The sequence below is a fragment of the Falco peregrinus genome, chromosome 4, assembly GCF_023634155.1.
Source record: "Falco peregrinus isolate bFalPer1 chromosome 4, bFalPer1.pri, whole genome shotgun sequence".
In the NCBI taxonomy this organism is placed as follows: domain Eukaryota; kingdom Metazoa; phylum Chordata; class Aves; order Falconiformes; family Falconidae; genus Falco; species Falco peregrinus.
Genome location: NC_073724.1, coordinates 54,756,578 through 54,783,743, shown reverse-complemented (window position 1 = coordinate 54,783,743; position 27,166 = coordinate 54,756,578). Strand labels below are relative to the sequence as shown.

Sequence of the window (27,166 nt, the reverse complement as noted above, 5' to 3'; positions counted from 1 at the left end):
ACCATGCAATTCACCCATAGTTATCACCTGCGGTGATCTACTAGCACCTTTTGTTACCTCTGAGGCATTAATACTTTTGGTATAACCTACAGCAAATAAGCAGCAGGGCAGGTACTCTAGCACTTAGAAAATGTGGCTGGGGAAGAAGAATTCCAAGTACAGAAGTCTTCCAAATTAACAGAAAGTTGGAATGTGTCCTGTTGTTAAAACTAGAGTTGAATTCTTTTTCTTGCTTTCTCCTGGCAAGATGAACCTTATACTCTTTTTTGCTGTAGCCCAGCTCCTACGGGGAAGATGAAGGATACGCTCTTCCTTGGAACCTCTATGTATCTGACCTCTGTCCCAGGAAGGAAGTTGGCAATAAACCAAAACCTTGTGCTTTTGGGCGAGTGCTGTAACCACTAATCTATTTTGGAAGGCTACAATTATAGACAGGAGGTGGGCAGCACTGTCATCACCTCCTGCTTCTGATTTTAAAAAAGACAAGTTATGACTGTATTTGGCAAAGAATCCAATGCTATCTTTGTGCATTAGCCATATTCAGAACACGCCTCCTTGATCAGGCCCCTTGAGATTTAAGGGGTGGAGAAGCGTATTCTAAAAGATTAACTTCAGCCTAATCCCTTCAGCTCTTTCTGCATTTGGAAGAAGCGGAGAAAAACCAACTCCTCCAGAGGGTGATTCAGAGCACCTAAATTTAAATACTCGCTCTGAATCACTCCCCACTTAACCTAGGGAGGCATCCTGGAGACAAGAGATTCCACAGGCAAAGGTTATCCTCTGTGACTGTTCCTCTCTCAACATCCCCTCAATTGTCAGTACCGTTCTCACTAGTTTCTCAACTCCTCCACGGCTTAGGTGGGAAGTTGTCACTTATCCTCAGATACCTGTGAGGCAGAAAGGGAGGCATGTCAAAGTTGTCCAAATACCTGGTTAGGAGCTGTCTAATTCCAGGATTTAGATAGTCAAGTCACTAAACAAATAGACTGATTTTTAGAAGTTATAATATACCAACAGTTTCATAAATTATTATTGACTTCAGTGGAGCTAAGATGCAACATCGGCATTCGAGCTGCTCTTCTAGATTCAGCATTTGGCAAATCACACCATAATTTTCCACAATTTTAAATAAATTTAAAGAAAGTTGTTGCTTTTTAAACAGAGAAAGCACAGTAGTTATAATGGAAAAAGTCTTTATTACTAAATATATTTATACGACAGTTTTAAATCATAAACCAGTATGTTTGAAATTCTGGTAGCATTCTGACATTCTTTGAATACTCAAACTTAACGCTTTTTCCAAGTGAATTTCCGTCTGGCTCCCTCTTGACCAGGCTTTTTTCGTTCCTTCACACGTGGGTCAAGCGTTAGCAGTCCAGCTACAAAACACAGAAAAGCACCCGTTTGTTTACTGGTTTTAGTTGGTATTACAGACATACTACATGTGTGGGATTCAAGGCAGCCAATAACTCTGCATAGGAACGGTAACATCTAGAAGCATAAGGGTTCAGTACAAAACACAAAAGGAATTTTATCAGATGCTCTAATATTTTAACTTTTCTTCAGTAAATGAACTTTCTTCACATTTTACTTCACAAACCACTAAGAAAATCCCACATTGTTTTATATCTATACCGCTTAAGCCTTTACAGCAGCAGACTCCAAACATTTTTGGTCAGTAGCCCCTACCAGTGAAAATTTTAAGCACGCACCCACAACGTATGTGTATTTATTTATTTATAAATCTCATACAGTAGTGCAATTGTAACATTTTCTTCCTGCACTCCAATGGATCATCTTGTGCAACACTGGGGTGCACACATCCCACTTTGGAGACCACTGCTCTGAAGTGGACTTAAGTGTTTCCGAAATATATTTGGCAGTGTCCAAAACACATTCAGAATTACACTGATCTCATCACAGATAGCCAACTCATTACAATGTCAGTTTACAGGGGTATTCCTAGCAAGTCATACTTGTCAGTACTGAAAAATCAAAGAAACTTGTTTCAAAGATACTAGCACGAAGATAGCTTTACTTCCATGGATGGCAATAGAGTAAAAAAAAAAAAAACCCACATAGCTGTTCTGCCAGTAATACATGCAGGTATGCTCCCTACTAGTCCAGGAAGAGCACAGTTAAAAGCTCACTGTTCATAATTCTCTATTTGGTGAAAGAAGTATGGCATCTAATCACAGAGAAGCAGCAAACGCTGCAGTTACCCAAGTAAGTTCTATCTTATCATAGGTAACTTGGAAACCCTAAATAAAGCAAGAGAGGAAAGAAGCTCCTTCGGTCTGGCTAACTGTACATAATGTTTCTGCTCATTACTAACCCCTTCAATGCTAACTCTCTAGCATCTAGTTTATGTTCAAGAATAAAACTTCTTTAAACATGAACAAGATGCAACTAACCAAGTAAAACAAAATACAATGTTAGGATCTTACAGCTCACTAATACCTGATCCACATTTATTTGTTAGAGAATAAACATTCATGTTTTGTGATTCTATGTTGAGGCAATATGGTTAATACAGCCAAGAGAGGTCGTGAACAGATGGAAAAATGCTCAAGAAGTCATCCAAAATGTACACAAAGGATGCTAGGAAACAAGTGAAAACAATTTATAAATAAATGCAGAACCCTTCCATGCATTATACAAGGTTTCACTGGGATTATTTACTCAAATTTGCACTATCTGATCCTTAATGATCCTTCTATTAATTCTGTTAATTACCAGAAACACATTAAGAAACACTGAAATAATTTCAATTCCTACCTTGCCTCATGAATTCCACCTCCTTTTCAGTCACAAAACTCCTTAATGCTTTTGCAGAGGCTAAACGTATTGCTCCAGCTTGTGCGGATCTTCCTCCACCAGAGACTGTGCAAACCGTATCATGTTTTCCAACTCTATCAAGAAACTGGAAAGGGAACAACAACTGTTCTCTAAAAAACAAGAAATATAAAATTTAAAAAATTAAAAAGCAAGACCAATTTTCATATAACAGTATGTTATACAGAAACTAGAATATAGCATCAACTCTGTGGAACACAGCACCAAAATATAATTGCACGACATGACTTTTGCTGGAATAATTTAAGTACAGAGAAGAATACAGCATTTCATGGTGCTCTCACCTGTCCTGCAACACTGGGAAGTAATGTAAAATGTCTATTCCATTCACTGTAATTTTTCCAGTCCCGTTGTCATAAACTACTGCAGTAGCTCTTGCTGTTTTTCTTACACCTTAAAGGAATTAAAACCAATCTGTTATGAGGTTTCCATATTCTACAGAACTTCAAGTGCCCAAGAATTTAAGCAAATCTCAACACTTCATAGAGTACCAGCTGCTTCTTTTTGGAGGCTGAGGTAACAACAACAACAACAGAAGTCTATTAAGCAGGGGGAAAATGTGTGTTGGGAGAAGATGAGAGGTAACACTCTACCTCCCAAAACTTCAGTAGATCAGAACTCTCTATTGACCTGGTGACGTCACTGTATATGAAAATAAACAGTTTGCTGAATTCCTATGTTTATCCTAAGTACAATTTCCAATAACATTAAAATACTTTATAAAATCATACAAAGGTCCAGAAGTTTAAGAATATTCACATGGAAAAGGTTAACACTTTAATTATACTGGCATAAGTAATGCCTATGCATCATTTAGCATAGTTTCCTCAGAAATTACTACTTACAGTTACCTAAGTGCATTAGCTTCAAGTTAAACTGTGCTAAAGCCTAAGACCAATCTTCTGTAGCACAAAGGAAGCAATCGTTCTGATAAATTATGAATCAAATTGGATAGTTTTCTTAATTTAGGGGGGTGATGGGACACAAGACTGTTCTTGAACTTATAAAATCTGGTGGCTTTTCTTACATAACATGGGGTGCATGTTTAGCAAACCTCAATAACTACTGTTCCGAAGACTCTACTGAAACCCAGTGTGGATTAAGTCCCAGTTAGGTGCTCTCACATCTCCTTGTCACAGCATCTTGAAGCCAACCCAGCTAGAACAGAGCTCTCTAGCCACCTTGTCCTCAAATTCTCTGCGACTTTTGTTCTTATCCTCAGCTGCTGCCTGCTGCTTAAGAATACATGTCATCTCTAAGATTCCTCTTAAATGTGCAGCATAAAGTGTATGTGTGCACATATGCTTCATCCACAAAGTCAGACTTTCCTGTAAGTGTGTTGCTGTGTTACTTTTTCTAGGCAATCACTCATATCGTAGATCATATTCTTCCACTGTGTGATCCTCCACTGAAAACGTAAGCAGACTGTGTTTAGAAAGTACAGAGACCTTCATGGCTTTTCTCTAGCATCTTCTCCACCTCAATACCAATGACCAATTCTTGTCTCTGTCTCAAATGCTCTGTCCACTTGTTAAAAAAAAATAATAACCTATGAATTCCCTCTTTGCGTTATCCTATACTGTCTGTAAATATCCAAATGCCTTGGTATTTGTTCTTTGCATCTTCGAAATTCTCCTTTGCAGGACTCCCTGCAAAAGTTATGATAACGGTTACTTAGTGGCCTCAGCATGCCACTTTAATATTAAGCAATGACACTGTTACATCCCCGGAATTCTCCATATGTGTTCATGCTCCCCTAGTCCTCCAACCCTTATGTTCAACACTCAACTCTTGCCAGCAATGAAAGTCTTTTGGTATCCTACAATACACAGCACAACAGGGTCCACTTTACAGAGGTACTGCTGTATAGAAATACAGATAAAAACTAACAGTTGATAGACTGTGCCAAAAACTTCCACTTTGTTACCAGGCCATGTCATAACTTAGTACGCCATAACATAATTAACAGTTATACATACAACATACACATAAGCATATAAAATGAAGTACTGACAGATTCAGCAATGTTGTGTATACTATTAGAAAGTAGCATGAAGACGAAAAATTCTGCATTATTACCAAACAACTAAAAATTATTACCTTCACCAGTGCTGAAGGCCACTCCTCGCTCGTCATACTTCAAGGGCTCAATAACTACCTTTTGTAACTGAATAGGAACTTCTCTGGTAAACTTTTGCAAATAACTCTCCTCGATGTCACTACATGGCAACATCACCAATTTTTGTAGGAGCTGAATAAATCTTGAATACTGTAGACAACAAGACTTCATTAAAGGATGCAAGTGTAATTGCATTTGCTTAAACTTTCTATTTCTGTATAATTTATCTTTCTTATTTCATTTTTTTAATGATTTCTGACAAGATGACACTTTTGCACCTACATGCTGATTTAAGAACAGCATGCAGATGCACCATTTTCTGTGTGACTAAAGATACCTAGTTCTGTCTTCAGGCAACAATGAAACTTTAATTCAAAGCATAACCAACCCCTCTGTAATACAGTATTATTACATTAGAATGAAGTTCATTTCGCTTTTGAAAAGAAAATATTGAGGAGAGTCTTCACTCTTTTGTTTTAATAAAATGGCAAAAGGAAAAGATTTTTCACCTCATTTTCAATAAGTCAGCATGTTCATTGACTTGGAAATTATATTATGAAATATAATCATTTAAGAGGTTCAGTTTAGTGAAATAAAATTTACAGGAAATACCTATCTATCTATCTTTGGCTGTTCAAGCTGAGTTACTTTAATGTTTATGATTTCCTTTAAAACTGAACAATCAAGCTATTTAAAAATTCAAGAGATACTTGACTTAAAGGGCAACCTCTTGAAATAAATTATCCTTTGCTACTGTGTGGTTCTCCTTCCCCCTTGCACCCCCCTCCAAAGTTCTTCAACATGTGATTAAAAAGTAAACACCACTGTGTTAACCCATTTGTAGTAAAAGCTGGGATGTCCTGTTATGAAGTGTTACTGGCAGGAGCACTAGGCAGCTGGCCACTGGATATAAAGGTATGCAATCATCTAAAATGGATTTTTCACATAGCTATCATAACCTTATTTTTGAAGTTTTCTTTACTTACAAGTTATTAAAACTACTTTTTCTTCTCTCTCTGACCAGAGTCTTCTGCACAAAATTAATACTTTTCTTGTAACCTAGCAATAGCCCCTGGAACTCTGACATCATGTGGAAAGCTACTTTTGTCTAGTGACAAGACACATATGCGTGGTAAAGCCTTTGAAGAGCACAAACTGAAAAACACAAAAATTTAAAAACTTTAGAGGCTATAGATGAAGAAAGCTTCCAACAGTCTTCACTTGCAGAGTGCAAAGAAGAAAAAATATCAATAGCTCTGATTTTGCTTAATAATGCAAACACCACAGAAAATCAGAAAATTGTTGCAATGGCAAAATACAAGAATTTGAGTAGGTGAGACTGGTAGCTCATATCAAGACATTTCAAACAGATTTAAACATTTGTTTCTATAGACCAAGGCTTTGTGGTTTTACATGCGAGGCCAGTACGTACAAGGGTATGGGGGGGGTTTGTGGCTTTTTGGGTTGGTTTGAGGTTTTTTGTTTGTTAGGGGTTTTTTTAAAGTGCACTGCAGTCTACTTTTACAGATGTAGAGTGTACAAAAATCAAGCAGTGAAGAACTCCAAGCTGTTTGGTCATACAACTAGACCAGTTCCTGGCACTCTGAAAGGAAGAACAGCCATTCCAAATGCAGGAGCTACCGAAAACACTGAAGTCCTAACTGCTTCCCCACAAGGAAGATAAAGGAAGTCTCCTGGGTATACCAGGATGGAGAATTTACAACAGTGATTTCTAACTTACACTTACAGGCCACAATCTGCTCAAGACCTTTTCACATCGCCCATAGACAAGGAAGCCATCACGTGTTACTGTTCTGAATGTCAACTGAGCAAAGGGCACGCTTGCTGCTGCTATGCTATTTTTGCAATGATGCTGTCCACAGGACAGAAGAGATTGAAGAACACTGTTTCTAGGTGAGGAAATACTTGGGATGCTCAAATAGTGTTATGTTCTCTGGTACTATCACATTCAAGCTTAAACTTTCAAAAGAAAACTGAAGCTGGCCACACAGACTGAACCTGCTGTTACAAAATCTGATGCTATTTGGGGGACTGTAGGAGAAAGCTCTGACTGAGAAAAAAGCATACAACTATCAGGATAAATAATTTTATTCCCAAAGATACATGTAAAGAAGGACTCCAAACTTAGACAGTGATAAAGAGTTTGCAGCTACCAGGGAAACTGCAAAACCATCCTCTCTCCCACCATATTAACATTCAAGGAGAATATAACAACAGATACCTGTGTCAGACCACAGATCTATGTAGCTTTGCATCTTGTTTCTGGTATTTGATTCTAAAATCATTAAGAAAAAGGACTCCTTATTTCTGATAAGCCTTCTATGTGACTTTTCCATCATTATCATGTCCTTCTTCAGATTAAATAATTAGAAACTACGTGCAGGTTTAGCATTACACAGATCCATTGTGTTTCCCGACTTGAACATATACCCCATATCTACAATAAGCAACAGAGTTTCTAGCTCTGTCTGGTTTTCATCTGTAACTAGAATAAATAAATATTTATTTCTATTAAAGTGTTACTATACTCCATTCCTGACTACATAAATAGACAGCAAGGAACAAGTGATCTAGGTCGCACAACATCACCAGAAGAAAAACTAATCTTAGTAACAATGTAAACCCCTTAATAGTTCTGTACTGTGCCAGATTAAAAAAAGTGACACGGGTCACTTTTCAAGACATGATGAATGTGACAGTGCTGTGAGCATATACAGACTTTATGAGAAGGATGACAATTCTTTTGAGGAGCACCTGCTTCTACAAAGTACCTTTTCAGTACCTAAAAATGCATCCAGAGTCCGTATTTTTAAAGACACAAGCCTCCTTAAGGTTAGAAAGATCAATTACTTACATCATCATCTGACAGTTTTTCTAACAACATTTCTTCCAATTCAATCTTAGTCAGCCATCTGCTGCCAGCCAGGTTTCTGTTTAAAATACCACATATATTCTCCCTTTAATTAACCATGCAATTAGAATTACATCACAAAGGACCACACATGCAGTCAGTCTTCATTCAGAAATAAGTTTTCCATTACAAATGAATACAGAGCACATCCCTATAGTAAACATGAGAAGGCCTATGTTGATTATAAAAGATCTGTCTTTTGAAAGGGACAGTAACCATGTATTGAGTTAACCACATGAAAGTTACAAGTATCAGTTATGCATTATTCATATTACTGAAGTCCCAGATTGAACTAAAGTAATATCATAAAACTAAAGTAATACCATAATAGTAAGCAACCTTCCCCACAACTTCGGACTTAGTTTTAAAAGGCTAGGAAAAAAATTGGTTTACAAGCAGCAAAGAACAAAATGAAAGGCAGAACCTTAAAATCAGATTCTCAAGTAGCACAATTTTGCCTCGTCTTTACTTTTCCGATCAATACAAAAAACTCCACTAGCAGCAGGTAGTACTAGCAGTAAGCACAGTCAAAGAACTAATGCAGGAATGACATACTGTATTCTGTCTATTTGTAACCTTCACCTGTTTAGCACAGAATCTGCACTGATGATAACAAAAGCAGAAATTCCTAAGAAAACAGCCTCATACAGAGATGCTATACACAAAGGAAAACCAATGCTTGAAAATCTTTGTGAAATATGTATGATACGGAGTGATCAACTAAAAAGAATGCCACCATAAATATATATGTCAACATTATCAGGTAAATTTAAGGCAAAGCTGTAACTAGTTTCTTACTTCTTCAGGTTATTTAGAAACTATCTTAATGAAGGTTTTCAGCAGCATTAAGGAAGCTGTGATTCAGAAAAGCACTCCTTCTGAAGGTGATTTTAAGTAGTACTTCTTCTTAAGTATGTATTTTAATGCTTTCCTGAGTCAGGGCACAAGAAACATTTATTTAGAAACAATGCTGGTTTTAACAGTAATTTTAAAAAGCTTCTAAACCTGACAGACTCAAGTATATACTTACATTTACATATTGCTACTTCCAGTGAAGTCAACAAATTTTTTCACATGTGAAAAGCTCTAAACAAAGTAGTTCAAGATCAGGTCCTCACCCTAGCTAATACTACAAAATGTATCCAAAATAGATAATTTGGGGAGCCTGGGGTGGTTGGCGACCAGCCCTACCCACCCACTACATACACTTCGGAGAGAAATTATCCAGGCTAATCTGAGAGGAAGTACCATATCCAGCGTGGAAAATAAGTCTCAAAAATCCTTTAAATTCTCTGAGCTTTTACAAAGCTAACAGGAAAAAACCTTTCGTCTCTGACTAGCTTTAGGTCATTTTTCACATCAGTAAATCCACTGGCTGAGCTCTGTAAGGAGTCAGGTTGTTTTTCAGCAGCATACACCAAGCAACTAAATTTATTTTTTCTCGTCTGCTCAGAAGCTAACATGAATCTACAATAAAACATTCTGTGGGTCATAGGACACTTTATATCATGAAGAAACATGAACTTCTGTTATTTAGGAAATTGAAATAATCTCAGTAAATTAATCCTTTCTCTTCCTAACACAAATAACAAATGGCTGAAATTAAGAAATGACAAACCAACATGATGTGCAACTGTAACAGCACATAAATCTGGCTAGAAAATACACAGCAAGAACAAAGATAAAAACAACTTGGACAGTGAAAAAGTAACTACACGGAAAAGCAGTAAAAGCCAAAATCAAAACTTCCTAGCTGTAACCGTTTCTTTTAAAGACTTGCTTAATTTAATATGCTAACCTATCATTAAAATCCTTGTAAAATATCTCAAAATAGAAAAATCAAAGATACAGTCTAAGAGAAGCAAACCCTTCTTAAAGCATATACCCATTTCAAAGACAATCCCGACTGTATGCACTAAGAAAGTAGTGTAGCATCTCCCATAGCTGCTTCTGGTTGACACATCTCTTTTCTGTTCAGCAGCTAAGTAGCTACAGAGCTTGCTGTGCATACCAGAGAAGTGTAAGAGGACAAAAAGGAGAAACTAAATTCAAATACTAATAATGGTGATATTTAAACAAATCCAACCAAATAAACTTTTCTAAGATTACTACAGTTTTCAATTTAGCTGTTCAAAGGCATTAGAAGAAAAATAGTGAAATTAAGTATTTTGATACTCTTCAAGTTAAATATTGGTAAGTAAAAATATTCAAGAACTAATTAATGAAAGACTATTAAGAGAGCTCAGCTTTAGGCCTTAGGAATTTTCCAACAACTTATTTGGCAATTTAAAGGCCTCGTTTTCTTACAGAGAGTTTACCTCCTTTTTTAAAAGCCTTTAATAAAGAAATAATTAGAAAACTTCATATACAGCAACATAGAATTCTGGATATTCTCTACTTATTTTCAAATCATACTTAAGAATTTTTATATAAGACAGAATATTGAAAAGAGCAGGGAGAGATTAAAGAACAAGATAAATAGGTGGGGTTTCCCTGTTCTAGCAGGGAGAAGCAAGGACTCCACACGTACATACTAAAGGTGAGACTTTTCAACCTGGAATTATCATGCAAGTATTAGACAAGGAATAAGGAGCGTCTGAAAATGTGCTTGTGGAATAAAAGCCAGGCAAGGCAAGGAACCACAAGAAGTGGCAAAACAACATACTGAAGCATTTTAAGAAAACTTGTATGAGTATTAATTTTAACTGGAAGTTTACCTTTTTTCCTTCTGAGGAGGAAGGTCTTGAGCAATCAGTTGGTCTTCATATTTCTGAACATTCAGCAATTTTTCATATGTTTCCTAAAACGTATAAAGTATTAAATATTAAATGGGAAAATGCATTTAAAATTTGGTTATTTAAAATGCACGTTTATGTGGTTTTGCTCTCCAACACTTAAGATGCAGAAGTCAGAAAACAAGCAGAACTCTGATGATAAAAAAAAATCACAAGTTAAATCTAAACCAAACAACCTTTAGACAGTGTATATAATATTTTCATATGCAAAGTAAATAATTTTGAATTCTGGTATTTTTCTTCAACAGTGTTTGTTGCCTTCTTACATGCGCTTGTAAATAAAAAATTCTCAACTGTATAGAGAAGAGCAACTACATTTTTATAACTGATGTAACTCTAAAACATACTGTACAATAATTTCATCAGTCCATTCTCATTTTAGCTTGCCTTCTTCAAAATACTGACAAGGTTTAAAGACTATAAATAATTTCATTTAGTTAGAGTATCAACTTTATTAGTGGTCTCTATCAGTCAGAACTCCCTCTTGCCCAGGCATGTCTATAGGGCCACACATAGTTGTACGTTTACCATAATCAGATTTTTTGTTCTTTCAAACATTATAAATATATTAAAAAAATACTGAAAATTCAGAGTAAAACAATTTTCTCAAAATTCTTAGCTATGCTATTATTTTCAAACAATGCTGTGATACCAATTTACCACTTCAGAAAACCTAAAGGAAAAAATACTCCAAAAAAGTCACACGAAGTATTACAGAAGAAACCCACTTTTATTTTCAGGTTTTCAGTTCAGACACTTTCTGAACTATTTGGTTCTAAAATATAACATCTAATGTTCTGAATTACAACAGTGATTCAAATCACAAGTTAAATAGCAGCATTTAGAGAAATAATTATAAATTATACTGAAACAAAACAGGATTGTTATACTACAGCAAAGTACTTATATACCAAATAATTTACTTCCATTAACAGGTGAAAATAGCAAGCTTGTAATAACTTTCATATACCTTATTAATATAATGAGTTTTACCAAATACTAGAAACTAGTATAAGAATTGGTAGGGACAAGAAACAATGGTTGGGTTTTTTTTCTTTGTATTACTTACAAAAGACAGTAAAAGAAGAAATGTGAGACAGCTCTGTATTGTCAGAAATTAACCAATGAAATACCAGTTCTTAACGTAATACTGGGATTTGCAACAGGATGCAATGAAATTTCTGCAATAGTTTACATTTAAAAAAACAAATGAACAAAAGCCCCTTGCTTATTTATAAACACCTACTGTTCAGGCTGATTTATCCACTAATACAAAAATACACCCACACATTACTAAAAATATTTGTACTTAAAGTGTATGAACTAAGAACAGATCATTATCTGAGCTGCACTCAAAGCATTTAAATGGGGACAATTTACTAAAGTCTTTCATGCAGGTCACTGGTTATGTTTTTAACAGCACAATGAAACAGAAGTATTTTTGGAACAACTCTACAGTATAAAATCCTGAAGTACAAAATCATCCATTTTTGAGACAGCAGAACTCTTCGTGTATTATAGTAGTATGCTTTTCAGAAATCCTTCATTTTTTGACAGACACATCTGCATCAGATTGAAGCTAGGAAAAATTACCTTCAAGCATGGAAAACATCATCGAAAAGAGCACAACAAAACATATTTTCAAATATTTCCAGGCCTCACAAGTATATCTGTAGGTCTCTAAGATAACAAGATATGGTAGCACTACTTTGGACAAGGTTCATGTCACATCACTAAATGGCTCCATTCAGAGCTATCAGGCTGCAGAAATTAACTATATATTAAAAGCACCAGCCATGAGGTGTGCCTTACACCAAGCAAATTTTAGGCTTACAGATTACCACGAGATCCATGAGTTTCTGCATTTGGAAGTGAAACCAGGCACAACGACGGTATTTTGGTGTTAAGATGATGAGAAGAGGCACTGCGTTACTAGGTCTTACAAATGTCTAAGGAGCTTTTTCACTTCACTGCTAGCCTCTCAGCTTACCTCTTGCCTTCCTAAGGCACAGCGTCACCTTCCCACCTGGCAAAAGCAGTCTCGTTTGCTTTCTCACAAATACCCATCATCTTCACGACACTCTGGCATATACATTTATGTACTGGAACAGTCAGCAAAAAACACGTGAACCAGGAGCTCAGCAAAAACACAACTATATCGCAGTTCTTTAAAAAAGGGCAGGGGGACTGAATCACAGCTGGTACCTCCAGACGGACTGACTATAGTTTGAATTGCTTCTAAAGAGAAAGTGAAGTATTTTCAGGTAACACGACGCAAATCAAAGGAAGACCTAAGGATTTTGTCATCATATTCAGAAACATATGATAAACACGGACAAATGAAACTTGCGTTGCCACCCACTGGTTTTTAGCCTCAGAAACTCACTGTTACAACAGCAAAGAAAGCTTTACAACAGCTGGAACAGTAAGATTTTCCTGAAGACCTTCCCTAGGTATTCTCAAAGAACATCAACGCTCCATAGCCTGTTGAAGTTCTAAGAATGTGCACTTCTTAGAATTAAAACAATCTCTTTATACTGTTCTGGCTAAATTTCAGTAATGATGTCCATTCACACAAAGAACTCTTTACACAGATGAAGACAAGTGACATTAAAAAGTAGTATTCTAAAATACATCCCAAGTTTAAGAGAAACACTAAATATAATTTCTTGCATATTTCTGGCAATGAAAGTGGACTTGCATCTCTATGAAATAAAATTTTGGTCTGAAGTATTAAAAAAAATTAATGCATGTATTTAATCTCTGTATAGAGATGAAGTCAACAGACTAAAAGAACCACTCACGTATGAAGAAAAGTATGTGGATAAGCCTTTGCAAAATCAGGAATCGCATGTAATGCCCACTAATTTATCTGACAAATCTTCACTCCCTAACAGCTAGAGAAAGCTTCTGAAGACACACTCGCTCTTTCAAAGCTGGCAGGTGAAGATTTTACTAATCACTTCAGGATTCAATAGTCCAATTCATGAATGTACACATCTGTGTGTCTTGTAAACTCAGCTATTACACAGTCAAAATAGCTGATTTTACAAGATTGGCTACGTACTGAAATGCTTCCATTTCTAATAGAGAGATCAAATTTCAGATCTCTGCAAGGATGCTCTCTTAAAATTAAAAACATAGTATTCTCATTTTACCCTGCATTAAAAATGTAGGGAAGAAATTAGCAAATGGAAGCCTAGAAGAAGAAATTCTTACAGGGGAAAAAAACCCCAACGTTTTAGTTAAAATATGCTGCAGAGCCCACATTTTATGTAACAGTTTGCATTTTTCTTTGCTTTTTATGTGGTTTTGACTTCAGCATATACTTTGGGCGTTTTTAGGTTTTGCTTTTTTAAGAGTTAAAATGCTCTATTGTTAGAGCATTTACCTCTGATCTACAACCTGGTATTTCTAAAACCGTGCAAGAAGCACAGTTACAAAACATTACTATTTTGCTAGACACAACGTTATGAAGAGACTGTTTCGTCTTGTTCTGCACATTACAAAAATATATTACTCTGAAAAACTTTTAAGTTAATGATAGTCAAACATTTTTGAAATGGTGTTTCATGCAATAAACATTCTTCTGTGTATCAGATGAAAAATAAATTGTCTTTTTCTCTACAGCTAAACTTTATTCAACAGGCAGAACAAAGACCACAATGGAGTATAAAGCAAATATCCTTTATGAAAGTTAATTTAATAGTCAAGGCATAACAAAATATATATTGGGCAGTTATAATACATACAAATATACAATTTTTAGTATGTGGATTATTAGCATAACTAAACAAATAATGCTGTGACCAGTTATATTATTAATTGCTAGTAAAATTCAAGTTCCACATGAGTCTATGTAGTAATTAATGGCATACAAGTTTAAGCTAAATATTACGTTTATCCGATTTATTAGACTTAATGCAGCAATTTAAAGGACATCCTCAAATGGGATCGATTACTTACACTAGACTGTATTAACACACAACCCTTTTATTTCCCTAGCCAAATTAATTAGCTTTGAGACTTCAAAATACATTTTGTTAAATACACATTAGTCTAATAAGAGGTTAAAACAATGTTGGGAATTTCATGCAGATTTCTGCTTTTATTTGGCTGACTAAAAAAACCCCTGTTAAACCTCACTTAGCGGATTTAGGTTTATAGAAGCCTATTTAACAAAAATATTCAGAAACAGTCAAAGAATGCTCAAGTATCCTGTACTAATGAAAAATGCATTTGTCAAACCCATTTGTCTGAAGGTGGTTGCCACACTATTAGAAACAAGACGCACACTATTCTTTTACAGATTTCTGAGGCAAGCTTGCATGCTCTTTCTAACTGCTAGTAAGAGCTAAAAATAAACTTGTGCTCCTTGTAAAATTTGTAATTTCTTCATTATGATGGAATGCAACAAAACATCTTGCCCTTGGGTTGCTCTGTTTCAGCCAAAACAAATGCAAATGGCTTGTCAGATGACAGCTGTTTGATAAGGCTCCTCTACAAGACCTGCATGCTTTACTTTTTTCCGTGAAACTTGGGATGAAAGGCAGAAGGCAGGAAGAGAATTAATGTAGCATACAGTCTAAAGGCAATGCTACAACCGTGATTAAGTAGAAAAGTTAAAAGGCACAGATTTTCCACAGCCTTGCTGCGTGCAACCCATCCGTGTAACAAGTTGACAGGCCTAGCGCGTCAGCTCCATCATCCTCTCCGACAGCTAAAACGCAGCATTGCATCCTTTTTCAGAGAAAATTTGCGTCTGCACCATGAAGCGTTGTACATTATTTCTTAGCACTGCAGGGGGCTCAAGTCCATATGGAACCTTCACAAATATTACCACAGATCAAACCAGCGGCGTTTCGAGGCAGATTTGACATACCTATTTAAATGAACAGCAGGGGTCCTCGGGCTGCCTCAGGCTGTGCAGGAGAAAACCTCTGTGGAAAGCCTATGCTGCAGCTCCATTACTCAGCAAAGACACACTCTACATTTATCATTCATTTCATTTCTGCCAGGGCAAGAAGCTCATTTGCCCAAGGTCAACAAAAAAAAAAAACAACAAAAAAAAAGGGGGGGGGGGGGCATTGTTTTTTATTCTACTAAAGAAATAAATGTACCTGACAAGTGGGGATTTTGTCCTTTGGGTACACAGAACAAAATAAGTATCAGATGATTCAAATAAAAACACTACATTCAGTAAAGCTGTGCACTGAATTTGGTAATATAAAATTACTATTTTTTTTTACAACAGACTAACCATAGAACTAAGTAAAGACTACCTAACGAGGAAACAAAATCTGACATGACTGTCCAATTAAATATTTCTACATACATTATTAATGCTTTTGTCTTCTGTAAGTACACATAACAAACATGCACATCTTTCCATAAACTCCTCCAAAGAGGTAGATAACGCTTGCACCATTGATGGGCATAGATATGAAACGCCTGTTCATAATCCATGTTAAGACCAGGTCTAGTGATGTTCTGTTAGATACAGTGTTTCTTCATAAAGGTAAACAGATGTGGATCCTTTACTCCCTGGAACCGTACATTTCAGAAAAAGCCTTAAGTTTGCATGAATGAAACAGTCTAAGAAAAATCAATTAAGCAGTTTAAATGCAAATTTTCTTCACACTAAATGTCAGCACAAATAACATTTCATATAGCTTTGCCCTTCAAGGGAAAAGAGACTCCTATTTTTTATTCTAAAACAAATTCTTCTAGAACTAGTCATTTTAGTTGCATACATGTTCTCCGCTACTAACCATATACAGCCTACAAGTAAGTGTGCGGACTATTCAAACCCAGTCCATAGCCAAAACTGTAAAGCAAAGCAACAAATAAAGCAAGAACTGTTGCTGTTATGTAAGAGAATACATTCTCTTACATGTGACATAAAAATGCCCCTAATAATGGATATTGTGACATAAAAATACGTTTCATGTAGCTTCAGTGGTGATACTATGGCCTACTGAGAAAACATGAGTAAACTCACGAACTCCTGATATGCATCTCTAGAATAATATGTACTTGACTGGGAGCTAGCATTATTTATTACAGATTTATAACATACTTACATGCATTAACGAGTAATATGATTGCTTGCCAGTATAAAAGAGAAAGTGAAATGGTCGGCCATCTTCTCCCCACTGGATTTCTAATGAAAAGCAAGATTAGACAAGAAAGCAATATACACTCATTAAAAAAATCCCTTGTATTTAATTGCAGTTATAAACCTCTTTCATAATACTGATTACCTCTTTAAATATCAGAGAACAAAGGCATTTTGCAGGTATTCAGCCTGTCTGGAAATCTAATGATTTAGACTACCTTGTTAAAAACCAATCTCCATGTGCAATTATAACCAAATATTTAATATAATATTTCTAAATATAATTTAGCATGAGGGAATCCCTCATGTACATCTTAAACTTTCAAACACTGTATAGTTGATATTAGAGATAGAAGCATCCATTTTAGAACATGACATACAAATTAAGAGACAACTGAAATCTATACGATGATTGTGGAAGATGAAAGGTCAATAGCTCTGGAAAACAGTGCTTTTAGCCCGCAGCAAATTTTTCAGTAGTATAATGTATCTAAACTAAACTAAGTATTTGTACAATTGTCTTTTGCAGGTAACATAACGCTTTCAGTACTTGGGTAATTTTAGGACTTGTTCATGTCGATACGTTTGGGATATTTAAATACAAAGATCTACGCTGTAGTTTACATAATTAGTTCAGCAAGAAAACATACATTCCATATAATTCAGCACATCCCATTTATTTTATTCATTAAAAAGTGTTATTTAAGGACAAATAAATTTCAACTTTGGGGGGAAAAAAATCCAACAAGTATAACACAACAAAGATTTTTTTACAAATTAAGTGACAAAAATAAAAATCTGAGAGCTTTTTACAAAGTGAACTATAGAGAAACTCCCAGCCATTTTATCCAGTGAAGCTCAAATGAAGCCATCTGTAAGCTACAAAGACAAAAGACTCCAATAACCTGCCTGATAAGCACAGTATGTATTGCATTGGAATGTTAAGACATAATACAACAGAAGTTGAATGTAAAGATGCAAAACTTACTAGAACAGAAGGAATACAGAGAGATTTTACCCACACATACTACTAGTGGAATGTGTGAATTTCCATGTAATGCAGCTGTGAAAGCATATTTTGTTGAAATTGCTGTTCAGAGAACATTCTGAAGGATAAATTTATGGGTTTTGTACTTCACAGTTATCAAAGACATAACGCATAGACAAGACAAAACTGCCTTAAAAGTGATACTTACTGAAAGTGTTATTTTTAGATGTAAATGCAAAGATACATATTTATACTAATTAGCTCTTACACTCCTCAGGACACAACTAGTATTTCAAAGAATTTTTTAGTCCTGAAAGCATATAGAATAGTAGCCCAAATCTGCCATAAAACAGCCCTTGGATTTTAAAACTGCATAACGACTAATGCTCTCCCACCATTTCATTTTCTACTTTGTACTTCACAATACTTTGAAGTTAGAAAATAATGCATGATACTATTTGAAAGCTGGAATTCCAAAATTTTAGATAATTTAGACAACTTTCTAAAAGATACACAAAGCACCAAAAATATTAAGTATCAATTAATTCCAGGAACATGAAAAGGAAGGACAGAAAACTGTAAGATTTTGCTGATAAATCAAAAATGCCCATCTTGAACTTGATAGCTCAGCGAATGCAGAATTTCACACCCACGCCACTAGTTCATATTAAACGTGACTCAAAAGTGGACAACAGGTTTTAATGTATCTTTTAAGTATTCTGTGTAAAATTAATTTGGCAATTTCAGTGAAGTTCTCACTGACCAACACAGTGGCATATCAGTGACAACTGGGGCTTAATATGGTGTCTCAGGAGCAAGATCAAAGATAGTGTGGACATCAGTGGAGAGTTAGGATTTTCAGGTCAAAACTGAGACATGATCGGGAGAGTTTCAACTCACCTTACTTACATCCTCAACTGGCAATTTCAAAACTGTAATTTTTAAGCTTTCAGAACAATGAAGTTACCAGGAAAACTTTTGGTTTAAAATAGTATTAATGAATATTTTATGGCTGTGATAGACAGCTCTGACAAAAAGCTACTGAATTCAACAAAAGGTTTTCCCATGACTTCAACAGATTCTGCACATCACCCTACCTATTATGTGTTTTTTTTAAAACAATGAAAAACATTTATTTATAGTCAGTTAACAAGATGTCTGAAAAGACCACTGCTATTCCAGAATCCAGCAGTGTCCTTTAGCCTAAAAACCAGAATATCAGATCAGGCTCTATGGCTCATGTCTTAGCAGTTATTAGGAACATGGGGGGAAAAAGTAAATCTGTGAAAATAAGGAACTCTACATATGCAGAAGTTCTAATACTTAGAAATTATAATAAAAAAGAACAATCTATGAACACTTACTTCTCTGCTCTGGAAAAATTTCAGAGGGATGCTGCAAATAAATAAACAAACATCAACAAAAGGAAAAAGTTACTTAAAATATCATGCTACAACTATTCAGAAATGCAACCAAAAAAAATCCTACCTTCATCATGGGCCTGGCTCGCTTGTCAAATAAGCCAGAAGGAAAGAGATAGGCAATAGCTTTCTGAAAACAAAATGAGAGACCATATATGTAATTTTTTCCAACAAAATCATCACCAAAATATTTATTAGGTACTTTCTTGTAGAGAAAACCAGTATAACTTTGGTACAGTAGGCAACTAAATCAGTAAGGAAGAGTGCCGCATATGTGCTGTCCTGGAAAGAAAAGCAGATGATTTTCTCAGAAATCCTCACCTAAAGTAAAAACCTCATTCTGAAGGCTATACTCTATATGAGAATGAGTGAACTTTCTTCTGCAAAGTTAAGTTTTTATGGTATGCATTTATCATAACTTACCAAAACTACTCAGTTGCAAAGACCACCTTTATACACAGTGATTTTCCCCTGAAATTTCAAGTGCTCCAACTTTTGGAGGAAATCACAACATTTATCTTTCTGAAAATACCAGTGCTTGTTAACAGTACTTACTGAGAGACCAAGCATGGAAATTTTATTTAAAGCATCTGGACAAAGCAGAGTTTTACATTTAGAATCCCAATTTATACAGATGCAGTTTCCTCAAGTCTAAAAGCAACGTTTGTTGTGGCAGTAGAAGATATTTTACATAGCCTAAATAAGCATTTCATTGATCAGTGCATTTGAAAACAACTGTGAATCACTACAGTCTTTGCTGAACTTGAACTAACTGCTCAGGAAAGAGACTCTTAAATGCCATCTTTCTTCTGCTTAGATGCCCAAGGGTTTGCTAAAACAATTTAGCAAAGCACATCACATTCATTACACACTCATTGTTTACCACTGGCTTCACTACGTTTAAGGTACATAATTTTCTTTTATTTAACCAATAGCTACCACTACGATGCATAGTTAGTATTATTTGCCTCCAACAAATAAAGCAGGTATACCAAAATTCCAAATCATTCTGGCAAAGTGCAAGGCAAAGCACCGTAAAAGGTTAAGCCCAATGACATGCATTTTTGTTCAACCTCAACATACTCTCCCTCTTCAACATAACCAAAACATAATTTAATAAAGCAAAAATATGCCTTTGTTTCCATTTGGTTTTAAGAACAAAACAGAAAATGCTAGCCATCAAAAATCCCCAGATGTAAGAGTCTGGCAAGCATAGCCAACTTCAGACACTGGGTAGTAGAGCTCAAGATCGAAATCTTGTTCTTGTACAGTAACATGGACTAACTGAATAAACCCCTCTGGCAGTGGTCTCATTTATATTTCCATTAGACAGTACAGAAAAGTAGAATTAAAATAAAATCAGAGTTTAAAAATCTTCTCTTTAAGAAGAACAGTTCTTTGTTGGTTAGGCTACCTCAGGGCTATTACTTGCTGATAATTTTTTCCATGGACATGGAGTGGTTTGTCAGTGCTTCAACTGATTTAATATGCATGGCGTGTAAAAAGACCTAACCTATTACTTTCATTAATCCCCCACTGGCATCCTGAAGAGAAATTTTGAGAATTCTGAAGCAAACAAAAGGCTTAACTTGATTTTATGAAATGGTAATTTTGTTTCTCTTAGTGACTACTATATTCCCATTTGTTAGTCAATGGGCATTTTATGCATACACACAGTAGGTGAACACCTATTTACGAACAAATGGGGATTAATTATGATGACAATAGAGAAATCTGCTGTGAACCAAATGATGTTAAACAAACACCTTATATAATATATTAAAAGAATTTATTACAGGATACCGAGACTGACTGTGTGTGTACTTAAGACGTAGTCTTTATACAAGCATTTCCAGAATCTCAGTCAAAATAGTTACAGTAACTATGACACCTTAATAAAAGCTAAATATAACAATTTAACATTTCTAATGAAGAGAATGGCTGCCATCTGAGACCTTCTACTTCTATAAAGTTTATTTTATATTGCTTGAGTGTATATCATGTCTTTCACACTAAAGCACAAACAAACCCTACCGTCTACTTTCAGCTCTCCACATGACAACTAGCCAAACAGTTCACTGTGTAAGTTCACTTTTTCATTGTTCCAAAATGGAAAGAAACAAGAGTCTTCCTGCCTTCTACCTTTTTATGGAGATATAACAAAGGATGAGGTATTTGTCTTTACATCCCATTAGGAGCTATCCTGGGATGCAACAGACTCCAGTTCAACTTTATTCAGAAGTTTCTTAATAATTTTAAATAGCCGTGTCCTCAGACTGTACTTTTAGCAACTACACAGCAAGTCAGTCTGCCTCTTGGAAACTTTATTTTAGAACCTGCTTTTGTCTATGCAAATGTTTCAATCTTGTAGAAAAGGGGTATTTCAGAGAAACTGTAATTCTCAACACCCACATGTAGTAGCAATAAAATAAGATGGTGGATCAAACTTAGGAAATGACATCAGAATTCATCTCTCCAAACTGCAATCGGAGGACAAATAACCATTAAATATTTTCCTGAAATCTGACAATGTCTTCAGATTTGGAACACAGGTTTCCTTTCAGGAATCTCCATGTCTCAAGTCAAAATTCCGTAGAGATTTAACTGCACATTCTGCGTTTTCCTGAACACAGGAAAAGCAGGTGACTGTCCTCTTAAAACTTTATAATCAGGGTTTAAATGCTAGCAGTAAAGTTCCCAAGAAACCTTTTAGATTTAACTGCAGTTTTCCATTCCAGGAGTGGCTTTCAGCTTAAGGGTTATGGCCCATATCCTTCTTCTAGTGCTTAATTTGACTTGAAGTCTAGATGAGAGAAGGAATACTGTGCTTAATATGACCAAGAACCTCTGTCTTCAGGCCATCATTTCAGCTATAAAAGATTCATTCATCCCACTAGCCTCCACAGGGTCTGGGATGCTATTTCATAATTCTATTTGTTAAATCACACTGTTGCCACTGTCTTTTGAAATAAAACACAACTTTCTAAAAAACAAATATCCATCATTATTTTCAGCAGAAACACAATTAAAAATCCTGGTACCTAGTAACACATTAGTGTTTCCAAAAATAATTACATAAGCTACTGAAAAAAGGTGGAATAGGTACAGCCTGCTTCTGCTAAGAGTTACTATAAAAAAAAAAAAAATCTGAGCTATTTCCTTTCAGGATTTGAAAAGAATGTTTGTTTTTAAACTCCACTGTTGATCCATGCAGGAAAAAAAATACCCAGTAGTCACACCTTTCAAAATAGCAGATCATAATGAATATATGTTAGTAACATGATAATTGACATCAGACATTTCTTAAACTGCATTGGTAAACTTAACATTACTGTAGCAAACTAAAAGAAATCCTGTTATATCATCACTAGTTCAGGGACCAGATGATTCAATATACTGCGCACAGGACTACAATGTCTTTCACTTGCAGCTCTAAGTTTAAATTCAAGCCAGTTGGAATAATAAGAACAGAACAAGCTTCCATCCCTATTAAAAAAAAAAAAATAAATCCTATCTGGCAGTCCTTCAAACATGCAAACCAATTCATTAAATAATCTGTCCAGCACTGCATGTGGCATGTCATGCAAATTCAGCAAACCTGCCACGCCTTTATTTTCCCTCTTCGCTGTGCATGTTGCACACACTGACTTCTGATCCTCCTTCCCTGCCTAGGTTTTATTTGCTCACTTTCTCAAACGTCAGAGACTAACTCTGAATCAAACAAATTCAGCTGGGTCAGTAAGGGTTACCTTTTTATTTTTTTTTTTTTTCTAAGGTCTTGAGAAATTAAGAATTCAGTATCTTAATTCAAATATAGAGTTGACCAAGTCGTACTGGGATAGGGGAAGGAGACTGCGCCAGTTCAGTCCTTCAGTAACCCGCCGTAAGTGGGAAAAGTTTGGCAGGGCAAACTGATCTTGCCCAAGTGTCTTCCCACACTTTTGTTGGATCTACAGCTCAAACACAAAAACATTCCACTAATTTTCATTGCTGAAATCACGTGCAAAGATACGTATCTAAGTAATGTCCTGTGAGGAAAACACCTCCACCCTGGGGTTCCCTTGCAACAGATCCCTTCTGGCAGAGGGCTCAAGAATCCTGCTTATTCCTTTTTAGATATACACAAAACTTCAACCATGAAAACACTGAGGTGGAAGTGACACTTAATGCCATAACAGTTTAGTTTCTAAGCTTGCCATAACTGCTGGGAGAGTGACCATTTCTATAGGCAGAGATGCTGTCAGTACATAATTACATCAAAATGTCCTTTTATTACATCAAAACATTGTTGATGATTCTGTGTCACTGCTGCTCAGATATCACACATCTGAGCAATAGCCATTTCATCTTCTGCTCAACTTCATCACGCAAAAGCCTTCTTAAACCTTGCCTCTTGAATCATGTTATTCAGCCACTGCACTTCAGCATTTCTGACTGAGATGTCTGCTGGAACAGCTCTTTTTCCTTCTAACCACACTAGCAGTATTCTTTAAGTTTCCAGCATCCAAAATTCAGAGTATTTGGGGAAGAACCAGGAATGAATGAGACAAAAATGGGAAGTGTTGAATAATAAAAATAAAAAAACCAACCAACTATTTCAGACTTTACAAGACAGAAAAGGTTAACAAGCACACACACACAAAAAAAAAAAAACCACAAAACAGCGACACACCTAAGATTACCTTGTAAAACAAAATCCTCCTCTAACAACTAACTAAAATTTATTGAAACCACCCCAATCATTCATCCCTGTTGAATACTAGCTTGGACAGAAAAAAGTTTCAAGTTCACAATAATGGATCATTTTAACCTCATCACTTAAAAAGAAAAAAGACCAACCACTAGCATCATATGAAAAAAAATAACCACTTTTTAATATTGCATTATTTTTATACTAATAATTTTCAAAACAAAAATTAATGTATTTTTCCAGAGCCTGCACAGGAAAAAAAAAAAGCAAAAAACCTTTTGAAAGTAGCAGTTATTATTTCTGTCTTCATTTCAACTTTTCAAAACACTGAACGGTATTATACAAGGAAAAAAAGAAATACAGCAGTCATCAGTTCAGATGGATTTTGATGCAGAAGTAAGAAAATATTGATGCAGTTTGGCTACACCGGGGAGGGGGGGGGGCGGGGGGAGTGGAATTGAAAAAAGCATTCTAGTCAGCTATTTAAAAAACAATACAAAATCCAATATTTCTTGTAAGGACAATGCTGGACAATGCACTCTTCTTGCAGAAATCAAGTTCAGAAACATATTTTGTTCTGAATAACATTTCTGACGTTTCCATATTCACTCATTTCTAACACTTTGTGTTGCTAAAATCTGAATGTTATTTAGAAATCAGATGTGCTGAGCCACTTTTAAAAGTAACTGAATACAACCTATTTTTCATTAGTCTTAATTCACTGAAAGAAACCATACCCTATGAGGAATGAAGTTTTTGCGCATTTAACGTTTTCATAGTTAACCACCTTACTGCTACTTTTGCAACAATATATATACTATGGAAGATAAACATATATTTTAGATTCAAATTCCTACATCTTCTTGACAACAATCTAGTAGGTCCCAAGGCAGACAAGAGAAAATTAGCAGAGACCTCTAGCTTTTGAGTTTTACTAACTTTTTTTCCCCCCCCTAAGAGTATTGCTTTATGATGAGCTCATATCTGGGAGAGCATTTAGTGACTGCATAAAAATGAATAATAAAAATACTGGCATATAAATAGGTCATGAAGATTAAGACGCTTGTATTAATCTTACTTAGATTTCTGGGGTTTAAAGTAGAATATCACAGAACTGACAGTGGAAAATTAAGGTGGGCTGTTTACTACAACCGTAAGTTAAAACTTAAATCACAAAATAAAAGGATTACAGACTCAACCGGGAGAAGCACTAGGTCAGGACAGCAATCTCTATTAATTAGGTATCCCAGCTGGGCAGTGGGAATGCAGCTGTTAACTTGATCAATGACTTACCTAAATGTCATCTCTACTGATTCGCTTATAAATTACCAGCAAGTGAGACTAATGTACAGGTGCTAATTTATTTAAACTGTTCTCTACAGTTCTACATAGCTTTATAAACTGCATCTGGCACCTAATGTTAGCTGTCAGTTGTACTTAGACATGCCTGTCCTAACGACTCTGTTCATTAGAAATGAGCACAAATTATGAAATATTGTGAAAAATGATACATCAAATGTAATGGGCAAACCAAATCAATTAGAAAAACTTCATAGCACATATTCACACATAGGAGAATAAAACATCCTAGCTTCAGAGCGAGGTTTGTAATATCAATTAAAAAGCAATTGGAAGACTTCTGCAGAGTTATATATCAATTTGCTGGATTGTTTTTTCTCCCCCAGAAACACAGTTGTAATGCACAGCTTAACTTTTCATTCCTAAATAAAAGAATCAGTAAGATGCAATTCTGCTTCCACAACATCCAGAAGGATTAGCAAGTAAGTCAACTTACTTTCCTGTTTAAAACTCCACAAGGTTTAGCTTTTATAAACTATTCCTAAAATTCCACTGAAGGACAGAATTCTGATGTCTGCTTCTGAAACAGACTGCACAGACTGATTAACAGTGTAAGACATGGAGGTATATAAGCACTCATCAGAAAGAATTATTACTGTTCGAAATGTAAAGCTTGATAATTCCCCTGCCAGTGCTTAAGCAGCTTTTATATTTTTATAACAGAAATTTAATTATGCATAGCAGACACCATTACACACTAATTATTTTCCAACACCTGATGGAATATGAAGAAATCAAACATGTACCACAGATATTTGGTATCACCAAACAAAACACTACTCTTTTGGCTCCACTTCTCCACCTTTTCAGAAACAAGAGTCTGCAAAGCAGTCCCATATCTGTCACCTGCACTGCATTTGTAAGAACTGACTTCCAGAATGAATCTGCTTTTACTAATGATGGAGCTCAGTTAATTTTGTGCAAACAATCATAGTGCTGTGGATTCATAAGGAAGAAACCACTGCTTTGATACAGTCATTTTCCATTTCTTGCAGTCTTGCTATAAGCCTTCCCACTAGACCCTGTCACAGAAGGATGCCAGACTAAAGATTAACACATTCACCTACCAGTAACCTTTCAGGCAAACAAACTGAACTATTAGCAGCATCATCATCCTGTACTAATATGGGAGGTATTCTGGTGGCAGGTCTCTGCACGAATACTTTACAAGAAAGTAACTCAAAAAGATAAAGGTCATTAAAGTTCAGAAAAGCACATCTGAAAAATACAGGAAAAGGAAATTCTGTAGTCTCCACAGAAATAAGAAAGCCAATATACAGAAACAGGCTGCTAATACAGCTGGCTCAGATGCCTCAGTGAATACTTCTGCTGTTGAGAGGACTTTATCCACCCTACCCTGAGAGCTGGAAGGGTTCCTGCATTGGCATCTGTCTGTAAAAGCGCAAAGTGCTATCTATGACTCTGAACAGAAGCAGTCGAAATATCAGTGCATAGCTTTGTACTCACAAAGCTTGGCTTCCTACGGATTTGTGACTTGCAGTGAAGCTTCCCTTACGGATTTTCTGATACCTGATAAAACTCAAGTCTCATTTCAGAGTTTTTCTCAGCAGCCCATTAACTGTGTGTCTCTTCTCTACTTTGCTGTCTATTTTCAGAGAAGTTTTCAGAACTTAAGTTTTGAAGCCTGTCAAATATGTTTGAAATCAGCCTGTATCACCACCTACAGATGTAGGTCTGTCTTGGCATAAGCACGCTGTCAAGACCTCTTATGTGGACTCGGCTATGCTGACAGAATTTTGCCACTGAGAGGCAACAATCTCCTCACCCTCAAAAAACTAAACCATGCACTCCTCTTTTCGCACATACCATTACTATGTCTACCCTAAGGGCTCTGCTGATACACTGTGCTGCCATGGCTATAGTAATA

The 27,166-nt window shown here is 35.7% G+C and overlaps 1 protein-coding gene across 1 annotated transcript in view; it reads right to left on the bottom strand.

The window, feature by feature from the left end:
• Nucleotides 1-1,176: 1,176 nt before the first annotated feature.
• MRPS9 (mitochondrial ribosomal protein S9) overlaps nucleotides 1,177-27,166 on the bottom strand; it is a 33,679-nt gene continuing 7,689 nt past the window's right edge. The window contains exons 3-11 of the mRNA XM_055801937.1: nucleotides 19,297-19,359; nucleotides 19,173-19,203; nucleotides 16,786-16,865; nucleotides 10,625-10,707; nucleotides 7,851-7,926; nucleotides 4,957-5,125; nucleotides 3,141-3,249; nucleotides 2,779-2,948; nucleotides 1,177-1,379 (exon numbers count right to left, since the gene is read on the bottom strand). Of these exons, the coding sequence (XP_055657912.1) occupies nucleotides 1,288-1,379; nucleotides 2,779-2,948; nucleotides 3,141-3,249; nucleotides 4,957-5,125; nucleotides 7,851-7,926; nucleotides 10,625-10,707; nucleotides 16,786-16,865; nucleotides 19,173-19,203; nucleotides 19,297-19,359 (873 nt within the window). The 3' untranslated portion in view covers nucleotides 1,177-1,287. The remainder of the gene's footprint in view (nucleotides 1,380-2,778; nucleotides 2,949-3,140; nucleotides 3,250-4,956; nucleotides 5,126-7,850; nucleotides 7,927-10,624; nucleotides 10,708-16,785; nucleotides 16,866-19,172; nucleotides 19,204-19,296; nucleotides 19,360-27,166) is intronic.